Raw genomic sequence first — 24,087 nt, 5'->3', positions numbered from 1 at the left:
ACAAGTAATCATGACTTGATAGCGTTTATAATGTGCAAACAGAATAAAGTCCAAACCAGTAATATATATACACACACACACACAGTTCTTTGAAAGGGGCAATTTCAAAGGTGCAAACACTTAAAAGCCAAATTAGCTGGGAGAAAGAATTTTAAAAAAATCAGAAAAAATGTGAACGACAACTAAGAATAGTTTAAGAACACTATTAGATCTCTCAAAAGCCACAATCTTCCAATGGAGAAAGAAGGCCATATTGGTTAAAAAAAGTTTACCACATTTAGCGACAAAGTGAAGGAAGATCTAAAAATAAAAATTAATATATTAACAAATGGAAGAAAGGAGAAGTTTATGGTAATGAATATAGATCAGATGCTAGGAATTGTGGAAAATTGACAATGGACTCAAAAGAGCACAAATAGAAATATATAGCCAGCACGATTGAGGACAAGAAGATATTAGGAACAAAAAACCCTAACAATGGTATTGGTCCATTACTAGATGGAAATGTTAGAATTATCAGTAGAAATAATGCAGAAAAGGCAGAAGTGTTCAATAAATATTTCTTCTGTATTTGGAAAAAACAAGTGTAATGATATCATATAACACTTTTTCCTATTCCACTAGTATCTCAGGAGGATGTTAACCAACAGGCACTAAAGTTACACATTTCTAAAACTCAGGAGATCCAAGATCTTGCAGCCAAGATTTTTTTTGAAGAGCTGGCTGAGGCGCTCACTAGATCATTCATGTTAATTTTCATTAAGTCTTGGAACACTGGAGAAGTTTCAGAAGACTGGAAAAAAGCTAATATTTTAAAAAGATAAACAGGATGACCTAGGTAATTATAGGCCTGGCAGCCTGACATTAATCCCAGACAAGATAAGGATTCAATTAATAAAGAAAAAATCAACATGGGTTTACAGAAAATAAATCCTCTCAAATAACTTGAGAGCTTTTTAAAATGAGATTACAAGATTGGCTGAGAAAGCCAATAGTGTTGATGTAATATACTTAAGACTTATGTAAGGTGTTTGACTTGGTAATGCATGACATTTGATTATAAAGCTAGAGTAATATAAAATTAACATGATCCCCATTAAATGGATTAAAAACTGGCTAACTGATGAGTCCCAACATGTCATTGTAAATGGAGAATGGTCATTGAGTGGATTTGTTTTCAGTTGGGCCCTGCAGGTATCGGTTCTTGGCCATACACTAACACTTTGTCAATGACCTGGAAGAAAACTAAATCACTGATAAAGTTTGCAGATGACACAAAAATTGGGGAAGTGGTAAATAATGAAAAGGACAGATCACAGATACAGATCAATCTGAATCAGTTGGTAAGCTGGACACAAGCAAATGTGTGTTTTAATACAACTAGAAACAAAGAATGCAGGCCATACTTATAAAAGACTTTCCAAGGACGCAGTGACTCTTGGAAAAGAAAAAGAAAAAAAATATGGGGCAGGTGGTGGAATCATTTGAACATGAGCTCCCCATGCAATGCAGTGGCCAAAAGGGCTAATGCAATCCTTGAATGCATAAACAAGGGAATCTTAAGTAGCAGTAGAGAGGTTACTTTACCTCTGTATTCAGCACTGTGACAGGTGCTGAGTAAGGAGGATTTAATCAGCCCCCTGCCACTCCAGCCCCAAATCAAGGGGAATGGATTGGGGCTGGTTGAAGAGCCCCATGCTTGCCTGGCAATAAGAAACAGCTGCCAGCCTAATTAGCCAGGGGCTATAAAGGCTGGCAGAAAGGAAACCAGAGGAGGAAAAAGTGGTGAAGAGAAAGGCCAGGCACAGAGAGGGGTGGGGCCCTCTAGTCTGCTGCTGGCAAAGTTTGGCTGTGAAAAACCTACACAGAGACAGAAAGGTGGTGGTGGGAAACAGTTGTAAATAAAGAGCACTGGTGTTTGCATTAACCAGAGAAGTCCCTGACTGATCTGCATGGGAAGCAGGGGCAGAAACCAGAGGGGCCCAGCTTACGCCTTGCTACAAGCACCAGCACAACTGCTGCAGGAATACTGTGTCCCATTCTGGTTCTAATCATTCAAAAGAGATGTTGATAAATTGGAGAGAGTTCAGAGAAGAGACAAGAATGACTAAAGGGTTAAAAGACATGCCTTACTGTGATAAATAGATTGAGCTCCTTGAATCCAACTTAAAGAAACAAGAAAGGATGACTTCATTACATGGGGAAAAAATATTTGATAGTGGGTTCTTCAATCTAGCAGAGAAAAGTGTAACATAATCCAATGGCTGGAAGGTGAAGCTAGACAAATTCAGACTGGACATAATACATATTTTTAATATTTTAATTAACCACTAGAACAATTTACCAACAGTCATGGTAGATTCTCCATCACTGGAAGTTTTTAATATCAAGATTGGATGTTTTTCTAAAAGAGATGCTCTACAAACTATTCTGGGGAAGTTGTGGACTTTGTTGTACAAAGGACAGGACTAGATGATCAACAAAGGTGCTTTCTGGCCTTGGAATCTAACTCAACTACAGCTGTTCCAATTTAAACATCCTGCAAAGATTGCGTCATTTCCCCTGAAGTCTACCAAACCTTTGCTGTGCAGGCCCTCAGGCTGTGGAACTCATTCCCACATGGAGCTTGCTATTGCTCTCAAACTTTGAGCACATCTGAAAACATGCCCTTTTTGAAAGGTTATGGGGATTATTTAGTTAGTTAGGTTTATGGTAAAAAACGACCATCTTATTTTGCACCTATCACTACAACTGTTTTCAATTACTTCTATTCTGCATTTGTAGGGGAAATCTGAAGGAGTTACTTTATCATTATGATTATGTGTATTTCCTTCATGATCAAAGAAACAAGACTGAATCTACACCGAAGATCATGATTTTTTAATATAGTAGTTAGAACAGGGGTCGGCAACCTTTCAGAAGTGGTGTGCCGAGTCTTCATTTATTCACTCTAATTTAAGGTTTCACGTGCCAGTAATACATTTTAACATTTTAGAAGGTCTCTTTCTATAAGTCTATAATATATAACTAAACTATTGTTGTATGTAAAGTAAATAAGGTTTTTAAAATGTTTAAGAAGCTTCATTTAAAATTAAATTAAAATGCAGAGGCCCTCGGACCGGTGGCCAGGACCTGGGCAGTGTGAGTGCCACTGAAATCAGCTCACGTGCCACCTTTGGCACCCATGCCATAGGTTGTCTACCCCTGAGTTAGAAGATTATATTTATATTTAGCATTTTAAGTCTACATACCACTTTCAGAGCTAGGCACATTTCTTCCCCTGAAAGGCTTATGGTCTAAGGTAAATCAGACACAGGACAACAGTTCTTCCAATGAATGGATATAGAAGGAAGGATTCCTATTAGATTTTGAAGGACTGTGGGAGGGCGGGAGAGAGAGAGAGAGAGAGAGAGAGAGAGAGAATATGACTGTGCTTGGTGGACAGGAACAGGAGACTTCTAAGTACAAGGAACAGCAGGAATAAAGAAAGACATTAAACAGAGTCCAGGAGAAGAGATAAAAGAAGGTGCATCAAGTACGAGGTGGGGGAGTGGGAGGAAATGAGAACCACCGTAGAGGGTTGGAGGCTAGATTGTGTAGGGCTGTGGAGAAAGGTGCTCAATTTTTTATGCTCAAAATGCAGTGGTGAAGAACTCCTGGATTTTGTACAGTTATAGTTTCTTGTGTATTTACAGCAAACAAACAAGTGGTTTAATTTGCAGGGATAGTGCAATAGTTTTAACCCTATGAAAGAGTGCAGAGACACTACTAGCAAAAAACAGATCTTCACCACAAAAAAGTTTCAAGAAATTAAAGCACACATTTCTCAGGGTTTCTTCTTTCGAAAAGACTGCTACACCACATATGTATGTGAATATTATATACTGAAAAACAGTCATTCAAAAATTACAAATAGATCAATAGTGGACAAAGTTAACTGAACCACTAGTAGTGAAAATGCAAATTGGCTTCAGTTTCTGAAATATTCTTATTTTAGACAATTTAAGCAGGTGCTTAGCTTTCAGTTTGGCAGACTTTATTATAGACTAGTCTGAGAAACTGGGGCAACCTTTGACTAAAACCAAGATTGCCCCTTCAGATATTTTTCTTACATGGCTCAGATTCATCAGTATTAGGCAAATCAAAAACTACCCAAAATTAAGTTTTGCAAATAATTTCCCCCAAATCCTACAGCCTATTAGAGGAATGAAATAAACTGTATTTTAATGAGTTAGCATTAATTTACAGTAAGCTATTTTTGGTAAATAAAAGCTAATTCCATAATCTGTTTTAGGGACTTCTGCCAGTCGTTAGCACACTAAGATCTTAGATGACTGATTAATCAAGACTCATTTGCAATAAACCTAACTGCATACCGTATTTTAGATGAAGTTAAAATTAATAGAACACACCGATGTCACAATCTATTGATATTTTGTGAATAAGGAGTCCTTAAAAGCCAGAAAGGTGTGTAATAATTGAGAATTCAACAAGGAGCAGATTTCTTGGCTCCAATACTGCATCAAGCCTTGTGTAAATACTGCCTGCTGGCACTTGCTGCAGGATCAAGGCCCATGATCTCATTTCAAATCCAAGTTTTGTATAGTTTTTAACTAAGTTTTTTTCAAAATTACTTCACGTGAAAGAGAACCAATAAAAATCAGTATCAAAAGAAAAGCACTGACTCACATAATACAAAAATATATTTGTCAACATCTTATCAAAGAGAATCTTCAATTTATCTGGGGGATAAATAAAAGGGCTAGCTTAACAGGTTGACATTATAGTTGAAGGTTTGCTGAAAAAAAATTCACTTAGTACACTAGAAATGTAATGATACCCCTCAGAATGATTTGTTTTTTTAAATAGTGTTTCTTTCATTAAAGGTTCACAGACTACATACCTTTTAAATGGGCTAAAATCACATAACTCCAACTCTCCTCCCCCACCTATACAAAATTCATATCATGATTCCCATGAACGAAAACTACCCATCTGACCAATGGTCTGATCATCCCGGGAAAGACCAGTTTCAGAAGACTAAGACTTATCATCTACTAAAGGAAGAGGCGGTGTCAATTTTATTCACATCTGGCTATCCTACTCCTGCTACTGTACCTAAAGTTACCCAACGGTTCATTTCCCACCGGTCTCAGAGGTTACTCTGGGCTCAGACACTCTCTGGTAACAAATGCTACCTTTCTGAAACCGAGGAAATTTGTGTATTTCATATTTGATCTGCCAAATTAATTTTGCTTACCACAATATGGGAAGAGACTGTCTAGGAAAGAGTATGGCAGAAACGGATGTAGGGGTTATAGTGGACCACAAACTAAATGAGTAAACAGTGTGATGCTGTTGCAAAAGAAGCAAACTTGATTCTGGGATGCATTAACAGGTGTGTTGTGAGCAAGACACGAGAAGTCATTCTTCCACTCTACTCTGGTCAGGCCTCAGCTAGAGTATTGTGTCCAGTTCTGGGCACCGCATTTCAAGAAAGATGTGGAGAAATTGGAGAGGGTCCAGAGAAGAACAACAAGAATGACTAAAGGTCTTGAGAACATGACCTACGAAGGAAGGCTGAAAGAATTGGGTTTGTTTAGTTTGGAAAAGAGAAGACAGAGGGGACATGATAGCAGTTTTCAGGTATCTAAAAGGGTGTCATAAGTAGGAGGGAGAAAACTTGTTCATCTTAGCCTCTAGGGATAGAACAAGAAGCAATGGGCTTAAACTGCAGCAAGGGAGGTTTAGGTTGGACATTAGGGAAAAGTTCCTAACTGTCAGGGCAGTTAACATTGGAATAAACTGCCTAGGGAGGTTGTGGAATCTCCATCTCTGGAGATATTTAAGAGTAGGTTAGATAAATGTCTATCAGGGATGGTCTAGACAGTATTTGGTCCTGCCATGAGGGCAAGGGACTGGACTTGATGACCTCTCGAGGTCCCTTCCAGTCCTAGAGTCTATGAATCTATTAATACAATAACGGTAAGAATCAGTCCAGCTGAAAGACATCCAATGTTAAAAGTTCATCCCACAGCACTTTACCAGAACTTCCCTATGTCCTCATCTAAAATTCCCCAATAACTGGTAACCACAGATTTCCAGGGTCCCACTCCTTTCAACTTGTTCCTTGAAAGATTAGATAGTTCTTACACTAAAATTAAAACATTTCTCATCTTATCTTTCATTATCATCCTTTTACACTGTCTCCCTCACCAGGCTATCACTAGGATAGCTCTCCTTTGAAGAGGAAGGCAGGTTACATGAACCTCTCCAAGGCTGGTGCCAATGAAGTTATGGAAGATGTGTTAAAGGGTGTGGATGATGCTGACCTATGATGACACCACAATGCCAGACTTCTCTCTATGGCCCAAGTGATAGTACTTGATATTGCTCCCATGGACACCAAACAATGGGATTCTATTTTTAACTGCAGCACATACTTAAATCTACATCAGCACTGCACAGTTATGAAAATGTTAACCCATGTACAAAGTCTACACTTCCCCCAGCTCATGATTATGCAGATAATGAAAAAAAAGTGGTTACTCAAAGAAAATTCTCACGCCCAGTTGAGTGGGGGAATAGAATTTTGCACAGCTGGTCTAAAGAATGCATTTTTCTACTTCTGTGGGACAATGTTTGGAGAAGCCCTATGAGGATACATCTGTTTCCACTGTTGTCTCTTTATTAGCAGTTTCTTTAATTGTATTCACCTACAGGTTTTTCTGATGCACATTTATCTATGCTATTGTAGTTGGCCAATATATGTTCTGACTCATTTTTTCTTTGACTTAGAGGTATTAGAGCCATAAAGGATTACTTAAACCAGAACACATTTGCACCACAATAGAATGTTTTACTACTGCACCTAATCCCATCTCATGGGAACAGACTTACTTAACTGACTACTTTTCCCTCCACTTCCTCCCTGAAGTTTCTGTGGCACTTCAGAAGCAAGCCCAAATTTTTTTTTCTGCCCCAACCCTATTAAAGTGTTTTTATGCAGCCCTTTGTACAGTCTACAAAAACAGGCTGCAGTGCACAAGCTGGGCCTTAGTAGTAGAGAGTTATAGGTAGCTACAAGGCATGAAGTTAGCAAGTGGCAGAAGCCTAGTTGTACTGCTGGAATTACAAAAGCCAATATTAACACACCAATTTATCTGACTTCCACACCCACAGAAAAGTTTGATTTAGCCAACTATTTTCTAGGAATAGCCTGCGTGCAATAAGTCATTTCTACACCCTACTGAAGAAAGTAAAATCTCACCCGTGTCATTTTAAAAAAGTCTAAAGATGGACGATTCCACCGTACATCCTCCTCCCGTCTGCGCTTTAGCCGGCTTTTCTTTTCATTCAGGACACAAGGCTGTGAGCGGCATCTCAGCAAGCCCTGACGCCGGCTGAGCTCTGGTGTGGAGGTGGGAGTGCTGTTGGCTGAAGGCAAGAGGTTTCCTGTCTCGGTGATGTGCTCCTGTGAGAGGGAGAGGCGACGCCTAGGGTTAAAGTCACAAGGTTCTCCAGAATTCCAACGGATACTTGAACTTGTGCTTCCCTCACTACTGTCCACAAAGCCGCTGCTCGCAGAGGAAGGTCGGGGCACTGGAGAAGTATTGAAGCTGGTGATAGTGAAGACGTTATTTAAGGACAGAACATTTTGTGGCAAGCTGATACTTGTGCTTCTCTGTAAGTTTGCACTCCCATGACTGTTGCAGCGCTGCAAGGTGGCACTGCCACCACTGTTGCATCGTCTCTTTGACACAGGAGTCCAGACTTTTGAACTGCCGGGTTTCCATGGTGATCGACAACGAGCCAATTCATCTGGCTCAGAGAGTGACCTACAGTGACGTTTGGTAGGTGGCGCCAATGGCTGCCCCGAGTTTTCATTAAGGTTTAGTTCACTTATCCATCCTGACACCATAGATGTGCTGGAAGATTCCTGCTGCCATTGCAGACTCACGTTGTTAGCTGTGCCTCTACTGAATGGGCACACTGGGAAAGGGTAAGCTGAATTTTTGGTCGCGTCAGCTTGGATTGGACAACCCCTATTTAAAGCTTTCCAAGGGCTCTCTTCTAAAAAGAAAAATGTAAGGGACGAGAGAGAAAAAATAGGATACAGTTAGCTTACATTAACAGAGATATTATTTGGGTAAAAAACTAACGAGTTGGAAGTCCTAGTTCTCTTAGCTGTGAAGGGGACACTTAACTCTGCATCTTCACCAAAACCCAACCCCTTTAACATGAGCTAGTTCTGAAGGGGAAGATTACTACTGGAGAACTCTGGTATTTCAGAGTAAAACAATACAACCAAAAAAATAGTATACACAAATTCTCCTGAAATCTTCCTGAAGTAACATTAGCACTCTGTACCCTAATACCCAACCTTTGTACTTCAGTATTGCAACTGTGAAAATGTGAATTACTTTTGCACATTAAGAGCTATGGATAGTTTAGCTCTAAGTCACTTACAAAGCATAGTACTCTCAGCGCACCATTTTGTACATTCAAAATTTGCACAACAGAATGTTGATATTAATAAGCAGTAATGGCTAATTTACTGCTGCTCCAGAGACTACAAAAAATATATTGCCATTAAGACCAGTAGCACTGAACCATGGTAAGTAGGGCTGAGCTAGTTCAACAAATCTTGTGAACAATCCAGCAGGTTGGAGGGGTTTTTTTGCTTAACACCAATTAAAATCTAGCTGATAACTATGACCATTTTAAGTCTACAGGGACCACAGATCATTTTGTTTTCCTCCATTATGGAGATATACTGCATACGTAAAGCCCAATAGTTATAGGTTTGTAATGTTTTTTCCTTCAAGACACCACATTATGGAAATCCAAGGCTTATGTGATGTGTGTTCATTCTTTATAATGTGACTAAATGCTTAAAAAATAAAGTACTGAGAACTCTTATTTTAGGAATTGTTAGTTAAGACTGTTTTTTTGGATAGTGAAACATTTGTCCCTCCCACTCATATCCATGACACAGCCTCTGAAAGCCCTAAATTAAAGGCCACCATTCCCCTTATTTTACACTTTTTAAAAACCTTATACAAATTTTACTGTGAATACAGACAGCCCATAGTGTACAACTTCTTATGATCTGAAGTGGCAATGCTGGGTTGGAGGGAAAAAAAAAAAAGTCTGCCAGCTAAGCCTCACTCTTTTGTGAAGCTTTTCTTTGAGAACATTTTGCACATTTTACAGCTGTTCCCCTATATTAGAGAGTGAAGCATAAGAGGAACTACAACAGAGGCCTAGGATTTGCAAATTGAAAGGCATATCATTGTCCTGCTGGCCAGTTAACAGCTCTTCATGCTTGGTTAGAAAATTTGCTAATTTAAACCAATTAGCCAAGTAATTTTCACTCATCCAGGGGCTGTGGTAATAAAGGATGAATTAAAGTTTTGGGATACCCAAAAGGTCTTTCCCAAGTAAGTTTTTAAAGCCTGTAATTAGAAGATGAAGTTTTTGTCTTCATTATACTAAAAGTATATTCGAGCAGAGTATTACTTTTAAAGCTAGAGGTAAAAAGTTGTCTAGGTTCACTGATTAATAATATTTTACATATGGATCTCGAAGATGGTCAGGAATGTAAACCGATGTTCACAGGTGACCCTAAACCTCTGACTGCCAGAAGTCTGGAAGGGAAAACAGAGTGGATCATTCCCACTGCCCTGTTCAGTATGCTTCCCCTGAAGCTGTGATACTGGCCCATACTGGGAGATGGGATACTGGGCTAGATAGACCATTGGTTTTACCCAGTTTGGCAGTTCTTATATTTCCACTGGCAGTTGGTACTTTAAAAAAAAAATAAAAAATAAAAAATAAAAAAAATAAAAAAAATAAACCTAACAGGCAAAAGTTGATTTGTTAAAATGCTTTGAGGGTTGCAAAACCAAGTAGCTACAAGATGTATATGCTACATGGCCAGTAGGGTCTTTCAATAGTTTCCACATCTTGTTTACTCAAAAAGACCCTTCCAACTTACAACTATAACTGGCCAGACAACTGGCCTATGCAAATATATATTAGAATTCCTTTGTCCTCCTTCCTCCAGTCTTTCAGATGGGTACAGTCATATGTGTTTTGCCTTAAACTATAAGCTCTTCAGAGTAGGAACCATCCTCAATTCAGTGTGAATAAAGCACCTAATACAGTGAGGCTCTGATCCTGTCTGTGACTTTGAGATAAAATTTTCATTACAGTAGTGTTAGCATCTAGTTTTAAGATCTCTTACAAAGGCTGGTTCATGTAAAAAACAGAAATAATTGCTCAAAGTCACTGATGGATTTTTACAGTAAATGTGCTGAGACTAGTGTTGTTTGTATGATGCTGTTGTAAGATTGTGTGACTGCTGTTCCCTTGGGAACCTCAAAGAAACAAAGATCAGTATCTCAGGAGACAATCCCACTGAGTAAATGAAATGTACCACACTTTATAAAGAAATTAAGCTGATGTAAAATGTCAACTTTTCCGATCATCAGTAAATCAAAGATATTAAAAAAATGACATGGCAGTAAGATAGCAGAAACACAGAACAGTAACCAGATATCCCAGGACAAAAACAAAACACACACACAAAACACCACATACATGCAGGTTTTCCTACATCAAAAGACACTGGCCATGAACTTCGATTGTTTGCATCACGTTAACAGATATTTGAGAGCAAATATATGGTTTATTCTATATTGCAAAGCCCTATTTTTATGAAGGTGTGTAAAGAAGTTAAATGTGTGGTTTTCTACTCTGAAGAAAGTCTTGACAGGACAAAACTGGGTACATAACAGATACTGAACAAAAACATGTAAGAAGGGGTTTTACTATGCAAAGCAGATCACAAGTACAAAAATTGACAACCAGTGATTCCCAGTATTGTTCCAAGACCCGCATAAGCCAGGAGGCTCTGTAAGAGCATGCTCCAATCCCCTCCACCTTATTTCAATAGAAAGGCTGCTTACTATACCAATTACCTCAGTAAAATACTGCTACGATTTCAGGGGGGAACAAACAAACAAAACAAACAACTTACCATTGATTTCGAAAGGGAACAAACTGCCACTTTTGTTCAGCTTCTCAGATGAGTACTGAAATTAATCAGAAAAAAAGTTTCAACACCATACAACTATACATGGTGTGAAAGGCAGTGAGCACAAGCCTTAAGGAAAATTTAAAATATTGTAGTTCCCAGTTTCCTTATATTATATTATATATATATAAAAAATAATTAATGGAATGACCATGTTTCTGGTTGGGAGTCTTAAAAAAAAACCCTATATTCTTCAGTCTAAGTTACTGATAATTAAAAAAATTAAGTTTTCATTTTTTGGTACAATGCTATACAAGAATCCAAAATATCTTTCAAAAAGCTTTCAAGTATTTCCTGGGTTGCAATATGAATCAAATAAAGTAATTCCAAAGTTGAATGAATCTATCCCTAACTCCCCCCTCCCCACAAAAAATTATTAAATAAATAGAGCGCTTTGGATCCACACCTAAATTTTATTAAAACAGCAGGAAATTGAAATTTAAGAAGCTGTTGTCTGAATTTTCATGCTCCTATGGTATTGCAAATTGAGCATACCTGAACAGCTTTACTAAAGCCATTCCAGTCTTTTACGTAAACACAAATTTTAGACTCAAATACATAACTAAGGACTGGATAAACATGTTATGGCATTTACAGGAGAAAAATATTTCTTGCCCTTTAAGAGCGTACTTTGCTATGTTTTACTGATCTTTTAGCAGATCTATGGATTTTGTCCTTTAAAAAGTAGATTTTTCACAACAACATTTAATGGTTGCCAAAGAATAGCTACAGCTTTTCATATAAATCATTGCAAATAGTGATCAGATGCATCATGTTAACATGGCTTCTAAGCATGGTCACTATATGCGCATTCTATAAAATCCTTAGAAACACAAATCGAGTGCATAGTAAGGACAGTTTGTACACTCTGCTTGTCTTCACTACCGGGGAGATCAACGCTGTTGCTATCGATGGAAAGTGAAGACCTGCTAAACTGATGGCAGAGTGCTCTCTGGTCAACTCTGGTACTCCAGCTCCGCGACAAGAGTAAGGTAAGCCGACTGGAGAGCATCTCCCATCGATGCAGCACAGTGAAGACACTTCGGTAAGTCAACCTAAGCTACATCGACTCCAGTTACGTTATTCACGTAGCTGGAAAATCATAACTTAGGTTGACTTACCCCAGTAGTGTAGACAAGGCCTTAATGTTTTTCTCCCAGTTATTATAAATTTAGATGGAAAAGTGACTAGATTTGTCTCATATACGTAGTTCAGTTGATATTAAGCCTCCTAATAACTAAAAGGCAAATTAATAACCTTACTAGAACTAAGATTCTTGTAGAGTTTTTCTGGGGATGGGGAGGAAGGACTGATTATTTGAAAAACCTGCCCTTTTTTTAAAAGCTTTTTTTGGACCATGTTTTCAGTAGTAAGCCAAAAAAAAAAAAGAGAGATAGTATTGTTCAGAGACTTCCTTCCAGATACAAGTTCAGTTTTAAGTAAACATCCTTGGGCAATGGAGCATTTTTGCTGTTTACCACCAAAGTGCAGCTTTAAAACCTTGAACTTCAAATTCACAACTAAGAGACTGAGTAGTGCAAGGACAGTTTGCTTTCTTTAAAAAAATCCTACCCCACTAAAATGCCTGCATATCATAGACTTTTGTCTATACTTTTTATCCTATATTTTCTATATCTGCAGATGCATTTGGAACTAGCTACTTAATAAAAACACAATTTTTTTTTCCAGAAACAGCAAGAGTCTCAGGATCTCAGGACTAATTTAGGTTTCAAAGTTTTAATCTTGAGACTGGTAGGGAGCATTATTTCATTCATGTTCATCTTGTAAAACTGAATTTTCCCAGTTACATATTAATAAAATTACAGACTATGTAATATAATCAATTGTGCTTAACTAGGAGTGAGGCGCTCTTCTGTTCTATCTACTAATTTGAGATAGGAACTCACACCATTGTTTTGAGAAGCAAGTGTGAACAGAATGACAATACAGTAACTCCTCACTTAACGTTGTAGTCATGTTCCTGAAAAATGCGACTTTAAGCGAAATGATATTAAGCGAATCCAATTTCCCCATAAGAATTAATGTAAGGGGGGAGGGGTGTTAGGTTCCAGGGAAATTTTTTGTCACCAGACCAAAAAAAACCTATATATATATGACATACACACAGTATACATTTTAAACAATTTAATACTGTTCACAGCTATGATGATTGTGAAGCTTGGTTGAGGTGGTGACGTTAGAGGGTGGAAGAGGATGGGATATTTCCCAGGGAATGTCTTGCTGTACAGTGGTTCTCAAACTTTTGTACTGGTGACCCCTTTCACATAGCAAGCCTCTGAGTGCAACTCCCCCCCAAAAAAATTAAAAATATTTTATATATTTAACACCATTATAAATGCTGGAGGCAAAGCAGGGTTTGGAGTGGAGGCTGACAGCTCGTGATCCCCTGAGGGGTCCCAACCCCCTGGTTCCAAGCCCCCACCAGCTAGCTGCAACAGGCTGCTCTTCCTGCAAGCAGTGGACAAAGCAGGCGGCTGCTAAACGACTTAGAAGGGAGCACTGCACAACTTTAAACGAGCATGTTCCCTAATTGATCAGCAACATAACGAAACAACCTTAATCGGGACGACTTTAAGTGAGGAGTTACTGTAATGTGACAAATTAAGGTCTCATTTGGAGAAAATCTCAACCTGTCCCCCAAACCATCCCTTGAAAACTGACAAGTCAGTGGAATGTTCATTCCATTTTTATAAGTACAGTATTTGCATTTTAGGGCAGATAATATTTTATTTTGTGAAGCACAATGCTATGGAAATTCAAACTATTAAGATATGGAAACAAGAATATTTAAATCTTAGAAAACTGTGCATCTTCAACCACAAAAAAGGTAAAGGACTGAAAAGTAAGTAAACCTTTAAACAGCTTTTTTTTTTTTTTTTAAAGACTGGTTAAGAAATCCAAAAAACCTGAATCAATTGGACTAAGGGCTCAAATTTTGACCATATATTTAGAAGAGCCAAAAAACCAATAGCAAAATCACAGAATTGATCCGAAATTTCTTGCATGGGCCATCATTAACTGAATGCCCAGATGATTCAAGAGAGATCTGTTAAGAATACATTTTGTTTTTAAAATATTTGCAGTCCAGTTATTTGATCAGCTTCATGTTCTACCCAATCGTAAACCAAGCAATCTTAACCAGCCTATTAGATCTTTAGCAGTTACAATGTAATTAAGAGTTGGAAAAAACATCTAATACAAATGTCTGGAGAACATGGTGATCATTCTTACACAGTACAATACAGATCAGAGGCCCTGTCTAATAGTCATAGCTACCTCCATCAGTTCTTTCTCTCTCCCCCCTGCAAACAAGTCTTCATAGCTGGAGGGAAAGGGTTAGATTCATTCTTTACAAGCATTCACTTCGGACACCACAAATCACAGGTAAGTTACCTTTTTGCATAAATTACTTGAATTAGTAATTACTGTAACAGATACTCATTCTTTGTAGACCAGGGTTCGATAATGCTCTCGGGGGGGGGGGGGGGAAGAAGCCAACATACCATCTAGGAAAGCGAGAAGAAGTCATTGGGTCCTTTGTGCATGCACTAAGATACCACCGTGATAAGACCTTTACTGTATGAGCCTTCAAATGCCCATGCACTGTCAATGTATCAAGGGATCTTTAATTACGCCATCTCCTAAATATAGCCTTCAAATCTTTCCAATGGTGGTTGGGTCCAGGAGACCCTTCCACTGCAAATTTTTCTATACAAACAAGCCTAAGTAGTGCTGGCTCATTTAAAAGCCTTTTCCTATCTTGGTTATGAGTCCAAAGACATTCACACTCGCCTGTCAATATCCTAAAACTTGAAGTCATAGGTACTGCCATTCAGCATTTCTTTCCTTACTTCACATACCATAGCTCACTTCCATGAAAAAAAGTCATTTTAAAAAAAAAAGCAGCCCCAACATAAGAACCATCAGAACAAAACAAGCAGTACCAGCAGACAAAACCTCTGACGATTCTTACCAGCTTGGATAAACTTATTTTGTACGGCAGCCACATTTGCTCAAGGAAAAGTTTACAAAGCTCACTGGCCACACCCTCAACCCAAGGGGATTGCAGTGTATTTTCAGCACATTCTGTAGATATACTTTCATATCAGACAGAAATGACCAAGTCTAAATTTACAGCTCCAGATCTAAAGATCACAGAACCCAGGCAGAGCACGCCTTTCTGACTCACTAGCCTGGCCCCTGGTTTTATGGCTTCCTCTTCCTAAAGGACAAAAGGGCGAGACAATCAGACATCAATGCTACTAGCTCCCCTTTTGGCCCTTGAGTCCATGCTCTCTCCCAGCTACTGGAAGAGCTATCTAGTCTTCTCTTGGGTATTCCACTCACCAGTAAATCTCCTACCTCGGGATCCAATTCTTCATACCCAGCACACCCAACGTCCACTTGAAACATGTGATCTGATTTTTAGAAGTGTTGGGCACTGAAAACTATTTCTGAACACAAATCAGTCAGTCTCTCTGAATCAGAATATTAGTTCCAAAAATCAAATGGCCAGAATGTCATGACTAATGAAATATCTACCACCTTTTCCAAGAGCATCAATTTTGCAAGTCAAATGCACTATTTGTTTTAGGCCCCCCACCCCCCCCAAATTAAAGCACTTTTTTGCTATTTGTCTAAAGAAAGTTACCAACCAGTAAAAATCAATTTAAAATGTTGATTTAGAACCAATTATAACATTTTACACTAAATTTGGTGGTTTTTTGGTAACCAAGAGAATAAACCATAACTATACAAATTTCTTTAAGCAATCACATAAGCGTAACTTACATTTATTCTGATGCTTAAATCACTTTTTTTTTAAATACGACATTTGAAAATGGTGACTGATACATTAGGACTGTATAGGGAGCCTGGACACCTATTTATTATATGATGATTCATTTTTCACTTGTGCATTTTAATTAAATTTCCATCCAAAAGAGTTTGACACAAATCACAAGAGCAGCATTATAATTATTTTAGCTAACTGAAGCATCTTAAAGATGCTGGATACATAAGTTAGTTTATTAAATGTGTTTTTCATTTAAAAGGTAGCTGATTTATTTAAAGAAAGTATTACCTGTGGTTAGTGAACTGATTATTTCTCACCACTATGTTCAAGATTTTTGAACTAATAGATCTCATCTTTTCACACCTAGTTTTATTTGCAGATTGAAAGGGGAAAAACAAGTCTTCCAGCCTTTTCAAATCCCAATTGGTTCTTAACTTGGGATGAACTAGTCACTGACCTGAACTAGTTGAATGAACTGAAATGAAGAAGAGATACCTGCAGAAGAGATATCTGCTGTCACAAGCTAGGTTAGCACTTCAACAATTTCTGGTGATAGGCGCTTAATCCAGTGACTTCCACCAGTTCAATAGTTTGACACTTTCAAACTTGGCAACAAATACATACTACTAAATATCTTTTAAATTTAATTAGAGCTGTGAATTAATTGCAGTTAACTCAAATGATTAACACAAAACAAATTAATGAGATTAAAAAATTAGTCAGGATTCATTGCCTCTAATTGCACTGTTAAACAGTAAGTATCAATTTATTATAAATATTTTTGGATCTTTTTCTACATTTTCAAATATATGTATTTCAATTACAACACAGAATACAAATTGTACAGTGCTCACTTTATATTATTTTTTATTACAAATATTTGCACCGTAAAAAATAGTATTTTTCAATTCACCTCAATTACTGTAGTGCAATCTATATCGTGAAAGTGTAATTTACAAATGTAGATTTTTTTTAAACCTAACTGCACTCAGAAATAAAACAATGTAAAACTCTAGAGCATACAAGTTAACTAAGTCCTACTTATTGTTCAATCAATTGCTAAGACAAACAAGTTTCTTTACATCTACATGAGCTAATGCTACCTGCTTCTTATTTACAATGTGACCTTACAGAAAAACAATTCAAATAAACAGAGCACCTTAAAAAAAAAATCTGAATATTTCTAAGGATAAAGTTGCTTGGAGGAATCAGACAATGACCAATCTCCATAGAGTAGAGAAGTTTCAGGTGGAAGGGGGACCTGAGAAGGTGGAAATGGGTCAAACCTTTAATCTTTTCAGTGTACATCTTGGCCAGTGCTGTTCACTGGAGTTTCTAGTGATATGGACAGAGGGTCAAGATACCACTTGCAGATTAGTCTCCTGTCTATTAAAATCTAGCAGGGATACACTGGGCCCATAATGGGTGAAGCTGATCAGCACCTTTTTCAGATACAATAAAACATGCTAAGAGCAACCACTCATGGGAGTTAGCAAAAGTGGTTGCTTATAAATAGGGTGACCATATTTCCCTATGCTGAATATGGGACACTTGGTAAAATTACTCATATTTAAGCAAGTTCAACTGCAATCAATCAGAACTATGCAGTACAAACATTCAAATTAACATCAAGTTGACTGAGCCCCTGTTAAAAAGAAATACTGCATAGTTGGATTCTTTTTATTTACCTTATCTTTAAGGCTTTAAGATTCACACAGGCAGGGGTGAAACATACCCTTACCACCACCCTTCCTCCACCCCCCCCCGGAAAAAGAGACACACACACACTCCTGTATACCTCTCTCACATGGGTGTTGACCAACCGACCCGACCCTCCCTGCCCAGTGCTCTCCATCCTCCATGTCTAGCTGGGCCCCCGGGACAGACCTGCCTCCCCTGGTACCTGGTGCTACATCTTCCCGACGCTACAAGTGGGGGGGCATGCAGGGTCACAGGTCCCCCTTCCCCAATTTCTGCCAGGGTTCACACCAGAACGTGGCCAGCAGCAGCCTTGCAGGAGGGAAGGGATGGGAGCTGCTTATAGGAGAGGGGGAAAGAATAACCTGGCCCATTTCTTTGCAGAGCTCATCTCTTCCTGGCCCCTCTTCCCCTGTGTGGCTGGAAGCAGCTTGTTTCTGTTTCATCACCTGCAAGGTGTAAGCTGATTTACAAAACCAAGTTTTGCTTAGGGGAACCATCAAGATGTCTAAGTGCCAAAACCGAATAGCCACAATTACTGTAACCCTGGTTCATCCTCCCCATTTCCCCTAGTTCAAACTTGTTAAATGATCCCTCTATACAGAGCTCCACCATTACCCAATATACAAGGCTTGTGAATGTTGCTAGATTCATAGCACTGTTATCCACATACCAGATACAGCCCTTGAAGCAGAGTATATGCTTCTCTACTCAATCCCCACAAGTGTATCCCTACCCCTAAATCTCCAGGGAGTACACCAGTAAGAGTGAAAAGCTAGCTCAGTCTCCAAACTCATGCAACCCTTAGTGTTTGTGATGAAATTGTCCATGGCAATCACCCTCTAGAATTTATTTCTCACAGAGCAAAGCACTATCAAATGATAGCTACTAGCCAAGGAGTCAAACCAATGTGCTAAAAGTGAAAGTGCAGCACAGCAGTGGGCAAACTGCGGCCCGCGGAACAGTCCTGCCCAGCCCTTGAGCTCTCGGCCAGGGAGGCTAGCCCCCGTCCCGTGCAGTCCCCTGTCGGGCAGCATGGCGGTATGACTGGCTGTGGCCAGGCAGCGGGGCTGCAAGCTCCTGCTGCTCTGAGCATCATTGTAAGGGTGCTGGGAGCAAGGGGGTTGGATAAGGGACAGAGGGTCCTGGGGGGCAGTCAGGGGACAGGGGGCAGTTGGATGGGGTGGAGGTTGGGGGGGGGGTCTGGGGACAAGGAGAACGGGGCGGCTGGATGGGGTGGAGGTTCTGGTGGAGCGGGATAGGTGTGGGAGTCCCAGGGGGCCGTTGGGTAGGGGGTCAGGTCCCAGGGGGGCAGTTAGGGACAGGGGGGTGGGAAGTAGGGGGGGCAGGCAGTTTGGGGAGGCACTGGCCTCCATACCATTTTGCAACCCCGATGTGGCCCTCGAGCCAAAAAAAAGTTTGCCCACCCCTGGTGGAGCAGATTGCCACCACTCAAAGACATACCATAAAATTCACCACAAAGCTGTGTGTTCTACACATCTTTGAAAAGAAAAAAACAAAAAGAAGTTTGCTGCTTTATAGTTCCTGCAATAGAACTAGGTGAATAAATGAAGGCCATAATTGGGGCATCTCTGCTGCAAGAAAAGCATCTACTATCTTTGCAGACAAAACATTCTAGCATTTCATCATATCTTCTCAAGGCCCACAATAAGCACATAACCTGCCTTCTAACTAGTATTCATATTACTTGAGAAAGTACTCTGAATAAATAAGGCAAACAAAATTTAAGTGGCAAATTTTTACAGAAATTTAAAAATAAGATTCTCCTGATCTACAATGCAACACTTACCATCCTTGCTTCCCTCTAACCTCAAGCAAGTTACACACAAAACATATACACTAAGAGAACTTTAAGTTGGCAAAGTCAAGCACTCGAATGTTAGGAAACAGAATTACGGCTGCCTGTGCAACCTCAATTTGGCTCCCTTGCACATATGCATTATGATACAGTCTTCAGCTACATGACTACATATTCTTTTTCCACAAGACCCCTGCTTCACTTCCCTCCTACATTTAGGAACTCTCACCCATTGTCCCAACTTAAATCCATAATTTAATTTAATTTTCCAATCTTGGCTTTGGTGTGTATTTTATGAATGCTGCTTCTGCTTGGTCCTGCTAGTGAAGGCAGGGGGCTGGACTCAATGATCTTTCAAGGTCCCTTCCAGTTCTAGGAGATTAATAATAATTGGAGATATACCATTCTTTACTACCTGCTACTTCAACAAGCTTACACAGTAGTTTGGCATGTCCTTACCAGGTGAATATTGTATGTTTTACACGTCAGATCGTCCAAGCTCTGGTTCTGCAGCTTTTCCGTTATTAGTGTTACCATGGTAGTTGTCCCTTTGCCACTGCTCACACTGGGAAGTGTTGGAGGCTCTTCTGTGTCCTGTTTCAGTATTCGTGAGCCATTTCTGGTTCTGTTCTAAATCTCAAGATTTATGCTTCCATCTTACTGCCAAAGTTTATATCCAAAGGCCTTCACCGTATCATGTCTGCTTTTCTGTAAAGTTGGAGGGGCGAAAAAGGGAGGGGAAAAAAAGTCAGCTTTGTACCCACTAAATTCTTTACAATAACTGGATTTATACTTAAGGACCTTTCACATATAGCCAAAGACGTTAGTGCCCCCAAATTTATCTTACATTTTTTCCCCCTTGCCTCACAGATTACAGGTCTCATTTCACCAAGTATGGCTCCTACTGCGTTATACTGATCGCTGACAATTACCACCACAAAGGCGGAAGTCACATCTCAGTAATTTTGCTTGTCAGCCCTTATTTTTCTCCCTTCCCACAAGACATTCTATACAGCAACCATTATGCTCTATCCACAGACTCCTTTTCCTCATAAAAAAAAAATCACTAAAGCAAAATTAGTGACAGGTGTGTAGAAAAGCAAGTTTATATAAGAGGAAGGACAAACAAATGTAGAATCTTGTTTCGTAAAACAGGAAAGATGTTCAGGCTATTCAACATAATGGATATTATGTTTCCCAAATAAGCCCCTCTGGCAGATCTAGCTGAAAGATTTTTATATGTATGAACAGAACGGGATAGAGGTTTTTAAATATATTTTCTGCTTCTCTATATTTCTAGGTAGATATGTATAGAGACCAATAAGGCTTATAAAAATGTATATTTAACAATTATAATTACTGATCTTCAGCTAAAATTGTACCTTAGAGTTGTAAAACAGAAAGCTGACTGGAAAGGTAAATGTGCATTCTAAATACACATTTTAAATTGAAGAGAACATTTTCTTGGTTAGCAATAAAGAGAAACCAACAGTAAGCTCACTGCTGTACCCTGGTTATCCCTTACCTACCTTTATTTTTGCTATCCCTACTATCACCAGTGCCCAGAAAGTAACCTCTCTTTCATCATGCTTCTTCTTCGAAGATCATTAGCTACCTACTTACATCAAGAACAGTCTTACCAAAGCCACCCCCATCATCTTTGCTCATTTGCTCTAACTCTCCTCTTGTTCCTTGCACTTCTCCATGCAATGATGTAAATCTCTCCTTTTTTGGTTTTCCATCTTCTACCTTGGACCCCTCTAGGCTTCCAAACTCACTTCTATCTTTGTCTCAGCAATAATTTCTCTACAGCCAACCTTCAGTGAACTGTTGTCCCATATCTTAGCTTACTTATTTCAGACTGTCAGCTTTTCAGTGTAGTGACACATCACACTGCCTTTGTAAACACATCATGTAAATTTATAGTACCAAATAAAAACGATTAAAAAGTCAGACTGATTCACTTTAAACCATGTGCTTTGTGAAGCAATAGGAAGAGATTCTTCACTTGCATTTATACAAAACTAGAACAGAGAGCTATTTATACCCAAGCACATATTCAGAGATGCAAGTCAAATGTAAAGTAACCAAAGACTGTTTACTCTTCAGAACTGTTTTGCAATGTTGGGAATGGCCAAACAGGAAGAGACTCAACAAATTAAAGAGAGGCACCAAACCATCAACAAGTTTTGTTTGCATTCAATAGGATACTTTATAAAAATATATACATTTGAATTTGTGATAAAGGATACAAGGTGGGTGACGTAATGTCTTTTATTGAAATGTGTGTTAGCCATGTATGATAAACAGTCTGTTCCATTTTGTATTTAGCAGTGACATTCTGAGTACATTTCCCAGACCTGAAGAAGGGCTCTGTGTAAGCTCGTCTCTCTCACTCACAGAAGTTGATCCAATAAAAGACAATACCTCACCTACCTTGTCTCTAACCGACCGACACAGCAACAACACTGCACACAATTTGTGATAAAAACAGATTAATCTAAGGAATATTGGAAAATGTGATTATTTTGTAAATTTATATTACAAACATACTTCAACATATTGTATTTATATTTTAAATATGTCCGGTATTTTCCACATATAATAATCATTTTCTTAAATAACTGCTAACAGTAAACCAGAGGTTATTTGGGTACATGACTTAAGTTAAAACCATTTAAAACCTAGGTATTACCCAAACAATATTGCCTGATTATCTTTAAACCTATCACCTAGAAGTAATCCTGAGAATATAATTTCATATTATAGCCCTACATAACAGCAGATTTCTTTGGAAACAGTAAAATTGTTGGGATAATATAAATATGCTGCTGTCACTCTTCCTGCCCCTCGCTCCACTCTGATTTTACTTGCCATGAAGTAGGTATTGCTTAGGACAAGACAAACACTTGAATGCTTCCTAGGAGCATTGCAGCTTCATTAGTCTGTTTCTACAAAAATGCAAGCTAAAAGCACAATGCTGTCATCTTTTATAAGCACCCAAGACTCAAAACATTTGCCAGTGCCTCTCCTGAAATCCAATCAAATCTCTGAATCAGAAATTGAAAAAAACTCCTACAGAGCACTGATGCACTCATCACTAAGAAGGGTGTGGTGGTGTTTTTTTAAACCAAAGTAAAGTATCTGCCATACCATACAACACAATTTAAGGCTGCTTTCATATTCTGATGTTCTTATATCTATAGATGCATGCACATAGCCAAATTCTGCTGTTATGCACAGGCAACCTGACTGACTTCACGGGAAGTAAGTAGGCATAACCAAGAAAAGGAATCTGACTCAAAAGTCTAGAAAGCTGTGGCATTTTATCTGAAGTTGGGTTTTGCCATTTCCTATGCTTCCATCAATTCAGATGAGGAGTATGTTATTAAAAGATATTTCATTTTGACATATTTTAGGGGGGAGGGATAGCTCAGTGGTTTGAGCATTGGCCTGCTAAACCGAGGGTTGTGAGTTCCATCCCTGAGGGGGCCATTTGGGGATTGGTCCTGCTTTTGAGCAGGGGGTTGAATTAGATGACCTCCTAAAGTTCCTTCCAATCCTAATAATCTATGATTCTATGATTAATGCGAAGACTTTCAGATTAAGAAACTATCATAGGACAATTACTCCAGGAGAGCAGCCACCAACTCCTGCTAAGCTTTTCAGCTGCAGTTTCATTTCACCTCCTTTCCCTTTTCTTCTGTAAGTAGAGTCATGCAAAAACTTACAAAATCGCCTGCTTAGAATGGACACGTAGGCAAATCCAATCAAACTAGCAGAGGAAAAAAGTGACTGATGATACAATGATACACAAAGGAACATTTACATAATGGATACAAAAAAGTACCAGCTAAAACAAGACTATATACTAAAGGTTTTTCTTTGCATCATATTGTAGAAACTTAAACTTTAGTTCAATTAATGCATCTTATTATGCAAAGTAAGTGGAGGGGATAAGGCTATTGGATACTAATTTTTAATCAATTGGACATTCCAGACCATGACTTAAATCCAGAAAAAGAATTCTTGAACTAGCATGGCACACTATTTCAAACTCAGATTAAGCAACCAGCCATCAGGGAGTTGTCACCTTTGATAGTTCCAGATAGTCACAAAGATGGGCAAGTTACTTTTTTTTTTTAAGTGGTGACTCATTAAGGCAGTTTTCTGCTACTGGGCAATTTACACTGTTTATATTTTCCTTCATATATACTGTCATTACTAAGACTGAACCACAAGCATAGATATAGGTCTAGTTTGTATCTTCCCTCCTTCTCCCCCCACCCACCACACACTCCTTCACCCAAAACTGATCCTACTGGGAAATTCAAAGTGAGTCTTTTTAAAAATAAAAGACCTATGTTCAATACAGTTACCTGTGAGAAGTTCCTAAATTTACCAAAGCTGTGGAAGATAGAGTATGTACTACAAAGATGATAAATTACATTAGTTAGACTAATTCGTTTAACTTTCTACTAGATTTCAGCTCTTGCCATTCCCGTTGGGAAATCCCAGCTTTCAGCACTAGGTAATCACAGAGTGAGAGATTGCAGTAGACAGCTCAGTGTGGCTACGACAGCACTCAGACCACTGCTAAAAATTGAAGTTTTCTTATAAAGGTAACTATTTTGAGGTAACCTGTATGTTAAC

The 24,087-nt window shown here is 38.7% G+C and overlaps 1 protein-coding gene across 12 annotated transcripts in view; it reads right to left on the bottom strand.

The window, feature by feature from the left end:
- The window catches only part of FAM53A (family with sequence similarity 53 member A), a 144,088-nt gene that overhangs the window by 49,381 nt on the left and 70,620 nt on the right, over positions 1-24,087 (bottom strand). For all 12 annotated transcript variants that reach the window (XM_045019601.1, XM_045019599.1, XM_045019609.1 and 9 more), the window contains exons 2-4: positions 19,894-20,142; positions 11,045-11,099; positions 7,271-8,073 (exon numbers count right to left, since the gene is read on the bottom strand). In XM_045019601.1, the coding sequence (XP_044875536.1) occupies positions 7,271-8,073; positions 11,045-11,099; positions 19,894-19,971 (936 nt within the window). In that variant the 5' untranslated portion in view covers positions 19,972-20,142. The remainder of the gene's footprint in view (positions 1-7,270; positions 8,074-11,044; positions 11,100-19,893; positions 20,143-24,087) is intronic.

The sequence above is a fragment of the Mauremys mutica genome, chromosome 5, assembly GCF_020497125.1.
Source record: "Mauremys mutica isolate MM-2020 ecotype Southern chromosome 5, ASM2049712v1, whole genome shotgun sequence".
Classification (NCBI taxonomy): Eukaryota; Metazoa; Chordata; order Testudines; family Geoemydidae; genus Mauremys; species Mauremys mutica.
The sequence above is the reverse complement of the archived record's forward strand: the minus strand, read 5'-3'. Positions and strand labels throughout refer to the sequence as shown.